General features: G+C 37.5%; 1 protein-coding gene across 2 annotated transcripts in view; it reads left to right on the top strand.

Moving 5' to 3' along the window:
- Positions 1 to 12,531, top strand: part of ARL15 (ARF like GTPase 15) — a 216,623-nt gene that overhangs the window by 43,544 nt on the left and 160,548 nt on the right. Inside the window, exon 1 of one of the 2 annotated variants that reach the window (XM_085326428.1) lies at positions 2,246 to 2,380. The exons of the other annotated variant lie outside the window; for it this stretch is intronic. Within the exon in view, the coding sequence (XP_085182554.1) occupies positions 2,378 to 2,380 (3 nt within the window). The 5' untranslated portion in view covers positions 2,246 to 2,377. Of the gene's footprint in view, positions 1 to 2,245; positions 2,381 to 12,531 lie in introns of those variants that run through there. 2 annotated transcript variants of the gene reach the window in all.

The following is a 12,531-nucleotide window of genomic DNA, read 5'->3' as shown; positions in this document are numbered from 1 at the left end:
TTAGAGCTAAACAGGTCTAAAGATCTAAGCCCTCCACTTTTTACCACTTTTTGTCATTGAGTTATTTTGCTGCTCATGATTCTTGAACTGAGCATGTATTACCAGTCAAAGTACCAGTCAAATACATGAGCAGTATYGCCAGTCAAAAGGAAGCATTGCTTTTCTTCGTCTTTACCAATTTATGATGTTTCATATTTTCCTGTTCTTTCACACCTCACTGAGGTACAGGACTTGGTAATCTCTTCTGTATCTGTCCTTGCCCTGTGYTTTTCTGGTAACCTTTATTTAACTAAATTTATTAGAATCTTTCACAATAGAAGCCTTTTCCCATAAGGTTATATTCACTCTCCAGCGGATCCTCCTAAAACCTTTTATGCTATTACTCTTGTATCAAAGTGTATTGATCTTCATGAGGCTTCTACATAAATGCTCTTTTGTTGCTTCCATTAGTTTCCAAAAACTCATTGTCTGTATGTTAAGGGTTTTTTCATTGCTGATACGGAGTTGATTCACTACTGATGTTGGTCTTAAAATCATCTGGTCCAAATCAGAATGTTAACCAAGGCAGAATTCCAGTGAGAAATGCCAATGTTGCATTGCCTGATTCAACATAAATTGCTGAAATATTCTGATGGGCTTTTCTTTTTTCATTTGGGTTTCATCTTTAGAGGAAGAGCCTTGTCTCGACCTGGGCTGTTGCATCTAGAAACCCTTTAAAATCAATCATCGGGGCACAAATTTTGTTTTCATATGCTGCTTATACTTTTTTTTTTCCCCTACAGATCATGAATTAGTGTCACTCTTTTCAGGTTGGCAAACAACAAATACCATACTGCACACTGGAATTTTTTTTTACATGTGGGAACTGAAGAACACTCTTTGGGACTGTGCTAAATACTCCCTAAGTAGTCAAATAAAACRGTATAAAGCTCACATCTTCTATCATGCAAGCTACTATCATATGATCACTTAAACTTGATAACAAGTTGTTTTAGATGATATGTTTAAGCTTTCTTATGGAAAAAAGTCTTTCTCAATTATTTATATGTATTAATGMAAACTGAATTTTTGGAGGAAACTTTCTCAAAGAATACTGTATTGTTCATCTAGCCCAATCTTTTTCATTACTCTACWTAATAGAGACAGCTGACAGTGTTTGTGTTTTGGCTTGCTGAGAGTTTCTTACTATATTGGATTTTGTTGTTTTGWTATTTTTTAATCTATATTGGCTGACTAACCTCAGATACTCTCACGTTTAAGATTTGTGGGTTTTTTTATGCATGTTTGACTCTTGAGAACATCTCCAAGACCCTCAAAGGCCTCCTGTAGTTTGAATCATTCCAGACTYTTCTAACTAAACTGTTCTGAATTTGACCTAATAACATTACAAACAAGTTTGAGCATTTTTCAATATATCTCTTTTTTCTTCTCACGCTGTGCCTGGTACAAAGTTGATATTAAAAAGCATAACAAACTAGAAAGCTGTTGACATCTTATGTTTTGGTTGTTAGTAAGTATTGTTTGCATAAGCTTTATCTCCTGAGAGGAGAAAGGATTGCTTTAGAGGATAGGCTTGTCTTCACTAGCTGAAAAATTGATTATCTGTTCCAGTGTGGGTGTGTATATGCCCTCTTTTCTGAACTATTTTCTCAATTGTGAGGTTTCCCTGTAAAGTTCTCAGCTGGGAAAAGGGAACGTGTTCTTGGCAGAGACTGATCTTGTCTTATTTTTGAATGGTAACTTGTTGACTGTTCTTCCTTTCAACCTTRCCACATTCAAGGTGAACTTTCTCTAGTGCATTGGTCTGAATAAAAACTGTCTGAAGTGCTGTCCAATGATGATCACCTGGAAAGATCACTTCATTTGTAACACTTAGGTTAGTGCAGACTTTGTAGATCTGTTTGCATGCGTACACAGAGTGTTTTTGATTTAAACAAGAAAATTTATGGCTTGTTACTTCTATTTTGAAAATGAAACAGGTGAAAGACACTACTTCCCAATGTAAAAGGTCTGCTCCCTGTGTGTTTGGCATTGGTTTTGCTTGTTTCACTCAGTAAAACCTATTATTGCTTTTCTGTCCTTTTTACCKCTACAGAATCATCCTAGATTGTGGTGATGGTGATGCTGAAGTTCTCTGCCTTTCTGGGCACTCTCAGAACAGTTTATTGAATTCCAGACAATTGGCTGAATCTTTTGGAATCAGAGGGATTGCGTACATGTGACTAGCAGCATAAACTGGCCTGGAGAACTTTTGTATTTGTTGGCGTAAGAGAAGCAAATAGTACGTCTTTACTCTTGGATCTGAAGTTTTTTGGAGTGATGCCTGCAAGCAAGGCTGTCTTTCTTCCACAGAAAACTGGATGCATTTTTTATAGAAATGGTGAGACCTAGCAAGCATGGGACAAAAACTTCATCTTCTCATAAAACGTTTTCTGAAGTGGACAGCCAGATGAGTATGCTGAAGTCTGTATGGCCTGGCTTSTGGTAGGCAGTGGCCTCTCTGTCAGGCTTACTGCATTTGACCTACAGGAGAGGAAGAGCAAAATGCCTCCCTGCTTGSGTTCTGCTCCAGGGATATGCAGGGATATCAAAGGAGATGCTGTGGCCTCCAAATAGTAACAGAAGTAGCAAGCATCTTCCTTAAGACAGGAAAGCTGCAGGTGTTTTCCTTGAACAGCTTCTGCTGCTAGCACCACATGTGGAGCTGGCAGAAGAAACAGAACTGAGAGGATGATGTTGTGTTCCCCTCTGCCCTGCAGTAGTGGTTATGGCTTCCCTGTGTTTTGTGGTCCCCTTGGCCAGATAGGCAGGAAGCAGCTCTGCTGCTTTGTCCCAGAGGAAATCCCAGCATGTCCTCTCATGGCTGGCATACACAGGTGTCCTGAAAGAGGTATTTCTCTGAGCATTGAGAAGATTGGGCTTCTGTATTATAAATGAAGAATTAGATTTATTTTATGCTGTTTGCTGTGTCTGGACTGCTTTAAGTACAGTTAGCCTAATTCAGCCTATGGCAATTGTAAATTAGTGAACCCTGTGTTGTCCCAATTAGATTTACTTCTGCTTTGAAAAGGTAGTTGCTCTCACATATCTGGGATGCTTCAGCATAATACAGGCATCTGCTAATACTCAGGTGTGTCAAAGAGCCCGTAATGGCATGTGCGGAACTAGGGACAGGAAATACTCCTATCAAGGACATCCACTACATACTGTTAGTTTTAGTAAAGCCATGTTTATTAACTAACCAGGATACATGAATAAGTTTAAATCCAGAAGGTATGGTTTTATTTACTTTGAGTATCTATCCATAATAGAGCTGATAAGTTTTTTCTACATATTTTAGGGGAGAGGAAAAATATAAGAATTTGAGTATTTCTGGTAGTAGAAGATTCACAGCAAACTGGGCAAGATATTCCAGTGYTTAACTGCTTCTCCTTTAATGAATACCTACTGTTTTTTTGATCCTCTTCTCTGTGTTTTCAGGAAGATTTTCTGTGGTCTTTTATAATGTAGTTATTGTGAGATCCTCAAGCCTTGCATTAGTGTAATTTTTTTTTTGTTTGTTTGTTTTTTTTCCCAATCATTTGATCATTCTAGTGACTCTTCCATGACCTGTTTGATTTTATTTTTGAACACTCTTTTTTGGGGACATGAGAACAGACAACAGCAATGCAGTAGGAACTGTACTTGTGTCAATTAACAGACATCATAAAACCTCTCTTCTCCATCTTGGTAATTCCCTGTTSTCCAAAGGAGACTCCAGTCCTTTGAGACTATGACTGATCCTCAACATGCTTAGTGAAAATTTAACCACCATGCTCAAAAGCATTTTGAGTCACTGTTTTCCAGGATAGAGAATGCAGCATTCTTTCTTTTTGTTTTTAGAGGCAAACGTGCATATGTTTGGGTTTCTTGTAATATCTCCTGTGTACCTATATTCATTTTATTAAAGCTAGGAGATGGCTATCTAATCAACTGCCTGAATACTTGATGCTGCAGATGATTTACTTTCTGCTGCCTTCTTTTCCAAGAAACCCAGTGTGCATCCAGTCACTTGAAACAGGATTTTTTCTTTCACCTATGCCAAATGATAATGCTGTGCTACTAGTAACCTAGCAATGTATTGGTGGTCTGTCTCCTTCCTAATTTATCATTTTTTTTCTCTCTATTGGTGACARTCTTGGGAAGGGAGGTGGATCTTGATCTTACCCCTCCCCATCTTTGAGACTGGTACTGTTGATTATGTTAAACAGCATGGGCAGACCCATGGGATCACACTAGAAACATATCACTCAACAAAAATTATTTGTTCAAAATTTCATTTGAAAATGAAAACCCCTAAATCAGATATATTTGTTCTGTTTTAAGAGTGTGTTATTGCCATTGAATTATTCTAATAGACTAATCAAAATGTCCTCCAGTGTAAAACTGAATGTCTTTCAGAAGTCTGAGAATATTTCATAGAAATTTTACTTTTTTAAAACTTAATTTAACTCAATAAAAACAGTAAGGGGTGTGTGTGTGTGTGTGTGTGTGTAGACCTGTTGATTGGCATTCATTTTGTAACTTGGTTTAATTGCTCATAATCAAAATCCTACATGAGGATCACTTCATCCTGCATCACTTTATAGAATTCCTCCTCTTCTCCATTTCAGGCAGAAAAACCTATTGATTATTTAGGGCATCTGGTTTACATTATTTATAAATATTGACATAGCATTTGTTTCTTCTGTTCTTTTGAACTTCTCCAGGTCCAGTTTTCCACAATGTAATGAAAATAAGCATTACTAGTGCAGAGGGTACCTATGCGCTCTCTTTCAGCATTCTTGGATACAAGTTATCTGACTCTGCTGATGTAAAAAATGTCCAGTTAGTAGCTGCTGTTTAACATCTGCTTGAGTTACTGTTAGAATGGAAGATATTTCATCATCATAATACGTATGTTATTTGCTTTTTCTCAGACATCTGCACTTGCTTTTCTTTGTAACCATCAGCAATCCTTCAATTTTCATCTAATAATGGATTTTTTTTCCTAACAATACATTTTAAAAAACTATTTATCTAACAATTAATATCTTTTTGATAAAGAAGTAGGAAATAGCCTAATTCACCTTCAATATGGGCATCTTGTTGATAATGATTTCTTCATTGTAGTGGCTGTACAGATGGAATTAATTTCCTCTGACTCTAAACATAGAATTAGACCTGTGTCCTTATTTAGGTGTCTATTTTAGAATGAGAGGAATCTAACTTTTGGAAGTGCTGATTTCCCCATTGGCTGTAAAGGGCACCTAGACAGCAGCTGGCTTATTCTTAAGGTTCTGATTCTTCAATGACTTTGGGTAGGTGGATCCCATCCTGTATTGTAAAGCTCATGGTAGTTCCTTTTTAGATAATATTTGACAAAAGACAAACATAATCTAGATTTCAGTTCCCAAATATTGCTTTTCTATCAATGAGATTTAAGAAGTGGCTCTTTAGCCTTTGCCTCTTGTGCATTGGTGATTTCAAGTCAAAAAGTTAGTGTAGCTTGTAAGACAAAGATACTAGTTTGTATATGTCGCACGTGATACCTGAAAGTTAGTTTTTGTATCCCTGATGCATTCTGCAGACTGAATTTAATACTTTAGCAGTTTGTAGATTAAATATCTGTTCTCAGATCTATTTCTTAGGAAAGTGATTGATTCGTGTGGTCAACACTTTTTGATCAGAACTATATCAAAACTGGGCCCTCTCAATGTTCCTGGGCACCTGTATTTATTTTTCTCTGCCAAGTATGGAAGATAAAGCTGTAATTTGCTTTTTTGCAGGTTATGCAAAACAGTATATTCTGACATTCTTTAAACATCTCTCAACAGGAAAAGGTCTTCTGAAAGAGCTTTTCACTGTCTTGAATGTATTGTTGAAAGAGAAATATGCCAGAGAAGCTACACATTAAAAATAGAATAAAGCTCGAGGGCAAAGTTTTTGGGTGATATTTGGCTCTGATAAACAATACAAAATGAAATTTTGATGTATTAGTTGCATTTTGATAGTGTATTGTTTTATTTGAAAAGTTCCAAGGCCCCCATATTCCAACTCCTCCCTTCCTTTCTCCCCTCAAAATTTGAAGATCTCGTGGTGCAAATTGTATCTATGGTTTTTGAAAGGTCAGTCACATTCTGATATCAAACACAGGAAAATGCCCCAACCTTTTGGTGTATAACTTCAATATTGTAATTATAGGTTTTACACAGTTATTCTGACCCTTTTAAAGTTGTTTTCAATGTCTGCCAGCTGTCACCATCAACTGCAAATCACTGCATATGGTAACAGATAACCTGCTTTTATTGCCATGTAATCTGTGAGATGTAAGTAACTGTGGACCATAATTACATGGCATTTACCTTTTGATTGAAATAATTACATGGCTGTTTATGCCATGTAAAATAGTGATAACTTTTGTTTTACATAATGGAGTTGTCAGTTTGTCTTCAGCATATTTACATATGTTTTAGTAGTCTCGGCTTTATGGTTACAGTGTATGAAATGTGCTGCATTAACAAAACACTTCATATCCTGATTCTTTAAATTTTGAGTCAGTGGTTTCTAGAGGTCTGTACTTGTTGACTGGAAGAACATTTTCATATCAAATTCTCAAATACTACTCGTAATACTTAACACATTTTTTTCATCCCACAAGCTGCTTTTCTTTCAATGAGAAAGTCAACTGCACAAATTCTTGTGCTGCTTTAAATTCTTTATCATATCAAGATTGTGATTGAAATGAAATGGGCATACCAGTATTTAAACAGCTGAATGAAATATCTTTTTATTAGTTAGTGCATAGTTTATTTGCAGCAATTTTTAAATGGAGCTATGATTTGGGTGCATAACCTTTTGGTAGAAATAAATTTTCTGTGACAAAATTTGAAAATATTTAAATTGTTGTATTTTCAACTCTGTAATTTGGGTATCTTTATAAAGCCTGTGTATTTATGAAAATTGATAGCTTCCCAGGATACAAACAAATTTTATTGCAGCTGTATAATGTTGTCTGTAGTCTGCAAAGGACTAAAAAATGGAATTGCTTTGGTTCGAAGGGACTGTGTGCGTGTTTGCAGGCGGGGGTGCAGCTGTGCTGGTGGGAAAGCAGAAGAGGGCACTGCACAGCTGCCACCCACCGCTGGAAGAGGTGCTCCTGGGAGCACTTACAACTTTTGTAGTGCTCCCCTTTARTTCTGTACTTCCTAGAAATTTAATAATAAAAAATAAACTTGCCTTTTGTTTCTCTTTTTGTAAAATTACTGGAGGAGGTTACTGGGGCAGGTGTCTTTCCGAGATGATCTGTTGCCTGAAGGTTCAGTCTGGTGGTGCTGCTCCTTGCGTGGTGCTTGGCAGCGGGATCCCGCTGTGCCCGGGAGCGGTAGATGGCAGTGCTGTTCTACCGCAGCGCGCGGACTGGAATTAACAGAAGTTTTGAATCCCGTATAACATACACCCCCCATTACACGTCTGCTGCTGAAGCATTCATAGTTAAGTTATATATTGTTCGACTTAGAATTAGGTCAGTTCTCTGAAAGCAACCATCCGTGTCAAAACTGGGGGAGGGAGGGATGTTACAGGTATTTAGTTATGAATAGATGCTTGGTGCATATGTGTCTTTTCATTACCTATTTTGTGTGTGATTCAGATACAAAAGAACGTAAAGCTGGTATAATACCATTTAATGCTGTTTCAAGTGTAATGAGAAGGCACTGGGATGTGTATGTTCCTAATTTTCTATTTCCATCTACTTTTGCTTTCTCTCTGGAGGGGAATTACTTTGTTTCTACAGAAACAACTGTTGGTTAGTGATGCACAGTTCATTCCTGTAAAATTTCCCCCTTTCCCCATGTTGAAACACCCCTATGCTCTGAAAACCTGATGACTCATAGTTTATCAGTCTTTGAGTCCTAATTCAGAGCCAGCCCCTCTTGGCTTTCCTTGGACCAGAAACCTTCCTGGAGATTTTTTTTCTGTTCATTCGTGAGCACCCTCTGAATGGAAAGACTAATTGATCTTTTCTTAGTGAAAAGAGTTGTCTGATTGCAAAAATGAGCTTTGCTGTTTTCTGGGGAGGAGGGCAGGGTTACTCTCCTGAAGTTTTTGTTAAAGACCTTGTAAAGGTCTTAAGATCTTTAAGATTTAAGACAATTACCAATTTCCACAGGAGTACTGAGTCAGAATGCCATGAGGAATGCGAGTGTGTGGAGTGTACTTTTTTTTTTYAGTTATATTTGGATGATGTGCCAGAATCCAACTGTTGTAGCTTCATAACTGTACTCTTACAAGTATTTATTTTTTAAGATAGACTGCAAGTATTAAACTACTTATATGTTTGGAAATTTAGTTTCAGTAGTTCAATATCATTGTGATCTTGTGTGAGGACTTACAAGATTTCTGCAGGTTCTGTGGTAGAATGTAGTTCATATTTCTACAGTGACCATATAATGAAACATTATATTGGTGGTACAGTGTTGATGATGTGCTATTCATATTAGCATATTCTTTTTTTTTTCCTGTAAACATAAAGATTACTAGCATCAGATTACAAAAGTTGATACTATTGKTACTGTTATACAGAATGTAGTGTTTTACTAGTTATTTCACTCAGGCTGACCTGCTCATGATGGCAGAAATGAATTTGTCAAGTTGTCATTTTTGAGTTTACAAAGAAGATTATTTAAAGAACTAGAATTGTGATCTTGTMCAAAAGTTTTCTATATGACCTATTTCTACATGAATATTCAGATTGCTTTGAACAGGTTAAAGAAAGACTTTTAAATGAGATTGTCTATTTTTAAAATGGAGTTTGTATCAGAATGGCTATGAAAGCCTGCCTTTGCTTTCAGTCTAAATACATCTTCAGTATCAGCAAGCTGGCTTCATAATAAAGCTTTTCCAGAAATACTAAAGTCTGCTTTTACAACCTGAATCGTAAAAACAAAACACAAAGTTAAATGAGAAGTAGTACGTATAGTCTCAATGTTCAAAAGACTAGGAACAATGTAATTGCTGGAAGCTTTATAGTAGTAGACATTTCACAGGGAAAATAAAGGCTAATTTCATGACAAAGCTAAATGTCTTGTGCAGGTTGTTGAAATTGTTACATAATGCATTGCATCAAATAAAAACTGAAATATCTCTTGAAAGGCAGTAGTTTAAAAAACACTCTAGAAAATATTGCTGAAGTGAGCTATGCTTATAAACATCAGTAATTTTTTATTGCCTGTGGGGGATGCAGGGACAGATCAACTTTTGTCAACTCAGATTTGCGGTACAGCTATTTACTCCTTTTTGTATCATTTTTTGCTATATCATGAGAAGGCATGTTTTGGTTTTTGGAGGCTGAGGAARAATTGGCTTCACTTTCAGTTTCTGCATAGCCAGACTTGCTCTTATGTTTGTAATATTTAGAGAAGTTCAATAGGGGGCCCTTGGTGCTTTGATCTAGTGCCACAGTGCAGTTTAATGAGAGAGGGATTTTCAATATTGTCTGCAATATTGAAAATTCTGCCAGCTCTGTCTTAAACGATAAAATACAAGGTTTGCACCTTGGAAACCTTCTCGTATTTCTGGGCACTCTTTCTATTTGAAACAGGTAATTATAAAAACCCTCGGATCAATTTTTGTAAAGGGGCACCCTGATGGGTGCCATGACTGAAGTGTGACATGAGCCTTTTCCAATACAATGGGTGGCCTAACATTCCTCTGGAAGGCCAAGCTCATTAAATATTCTGTTCTTTTTTTCTGCCCTCTCCCCCTCTTCATGCACTTAGCTTGAGTTGCGCTAAGTCTGAGGTTTCTTCACTGAGGACTTAGGAAAATTGCATAGAGTTCTCAGATTGAATTTTTTATGTGTATGACTTCATGATGGCATTAGCATGTGCTTTGATCCATGTGTGAATGGCACTGGGTCGGCTCTTATTGCCATATCCAGATGGTGTTACAGGGAACAAACAGTTGTGTTTTAGGATTTCTCAATAGACTGTCTAGACTGGTCTTGCAGCAGACAGATACAGCCACCCATCAAATTAGCGTTTGTCAGATTTATGGTAATGGTTCACCAAAGCCTTCCTGTCATTGACATTAAGATTTACGCCTCCAAAGTTATTTTGTCTTCCGCAGAATGTAAAGTCTGAGCATGTGTATGTATGTGATTATCTACATATAGATATATATTTGCATATGCACATTTTTAACTAAAAGAGAAAAGCAACTGGAAAGAAGTAACTGCCATAGTAAGAGGCAGAATTTTTAAAGCATTTTTTAATAGAGTCTGATTCCTACAGCTGGATTGATTAAGGAAGCCTTCCCTCCTCCCTCCATCCCCTCCCTTCTAATGATAATACGGATGTTCTGTTCCAGTCAGTGTCTCCCATATGCCCTTTTTGGAAAGAAAAACATGTATGTGGATTACTACGGCTAGATTTTGCACTTTCATGTTACACTGCAGTAATATGAGCTGCTCCCTATACGCAGTGGGAATAACCTTTTGACAGGCAGTATGTCCATTCTCAGTGGAAATGTTTTTCCAAGTCTGGCCAGGGCTCCTTTGATCATGCCACCTCAAATGCAGAGGTCATAGCTACTATGCAATATAAGAACCACTGATGGCTGACCAGGGGAGAGATGATTTTGAGAAGAGGATATTTAAAATGAGCCAAGTGTTTTGTGTTTTTTTTTTTTTTTTTAAGGGCATCAGTATTTTGTGTGCAGTTGCTCAGCCAGAGTGCTGGGGAAATTTTAAATTAAGGTCAACATGCATTGTTTGACGRTGCAAACAAGAGGTGATGTAAATTGTAGTGGTGATCTTTGGGGGTTGAACATGCTAGAGTGTATTTTGAAAATGTTCCCTGTACTAAGGATATTTTGAGAATGGCAAAGGGAGTAGCAGGATAATGAAAGGATCCAGATGTTATAGTAAACTGTATATTAAGGGCATGATACAGCTTAATGAAGAAACCATTTTACAAAATACTTAAATTAATTTGCTAGGCTTTTTGTGGCATATGCTTTGGAACATCTCTTCCCCTGTTTGCTAAGCATGAAAATAATTATTATTGATAGTGAATGAGAACAGTTGTTGATCAAATATAAAACCATTTTATAGATATCTTTATATTTTTTTTTCCCTGGTTTTGCTCCACTCTYGCTATTTTTCTTGCTTGAAGAAGTCTTGTGACATTGGAAGAAAGTAAATAGGACTGATCTGTACTTGACCAGAATCAGCTCCAGGAAAGCAGAGCGGCCCCCGCGGAAGGCAGTTCCCCACCATCTCTGCACAACATGCCCGTACACCCGTGCGGTCGTCTTTGGGGCTCACATCCTCTCTGCTCCTCGGCAGCCTGCGCAGCAGTGTATCTTGGAAAACTCAGCTAGCTTAGTCTTCGCAAATCCATGATTAGAGATTGTGATGGTGTAATCTTAGTTTATTGGCTAGATTTTGTGATTTATGTGTTTTGAACATCTTTGTTGCACAACTTCCCTCTGTGCAAGTACTTCAGTGAAAAGAATATAAGATGTCAGAGAAACAAATCTAACAGCAGAATAAGAATGCTTTTCCTTTATGTGGAGAATTTGCTTTTTTTCTTATGGATATTATCTGTGACTACTGGGAAGGACAGTTTGTTGAACTTTGTCTCCACGCTGTATCTTTCCCTATCTGGGAGGAGAAGGCAACATTTTCTGTGTTTCAGTAGAACAGGATAGATTTATGTGATTTTGCTTTTTATCTTGCACTCTATTTGAAATAAGTATATGTTGTTTTGAATTATGTATGTTTTAATTAGCTAGTTAAATCTCTGCATAAATTTAAAATACAGTGTATTAATATTACTTAATATTAAGTAGTTATATAAGCATTTTAACTTCACTGTAGCTTGTAGGTTATTTTCAGTATAGAGTAYATAGGTCTATTCTGCTTCTAAGCAGATGTTGTGAAATGTGTATCCACATGAAGTAAACACAGACAGTATTTTTCAAGACTAAGTTATACTTGGTTACTTTTTGTTCCTTGCTCTTGGAGCATCAGAAWACCCCTTTAGCAGCCCCTTGGAAGGTTTAGATGGGACTTCTTTCTTTTCTTTTTTTGAAGCTTAGGAATTCTTCTAACATACTTCTGTTTTTATTTTGATATAGTGAAAGCCTCAGACGAAATTTTACTGTCTTAACTTGTTTCAATCAGCCAAAAGACTTTATATGGCCAGTTGAAAGAGCCGTTACTTACAGAGCCAGACAAGGGAACGTTTATGCAAGCGTTGCTGTCTTCAGTGGCCGCGGCTTACCGCTCTGAACGCGACCTTGTCGCTTTTTGGACGCGCTTTATCAGAGACGGGCTAAAAGGCGCATGTGGTTTCGGGAGTTTTTTGCGTCACCYCTCCCTGCTCTCCCCCGCTGATTTTGGGGGCAGCCTAAACTTCCAGCAGGTACCAGAGCGACCAGTACCGAGGCGCCGGCGCGGCCGGTCCCGGGCGGGACGGCGCGTTGCTCGCTCTGGCCTCGGCCGAGGGT

This window comes from Rhea americana, unplaced genomic scaffold (genome assembly GCF_003343005.1).
Source record: "Rhea americana isolate MKP2758 unplaced genomic scaffold, rheAme1 scaffold_13, whole genome shotgun sequence".
Classification (NCBI taxonomy): domain Eukaryota; kingdom Metazoa; phylum Chordata; class Aves; order Rheiformes; family Rheidae; genus Rhea; species Rhea americana.
This window is presented reverse-complemented; position numbering and strand designations above follow the sequence as displayed.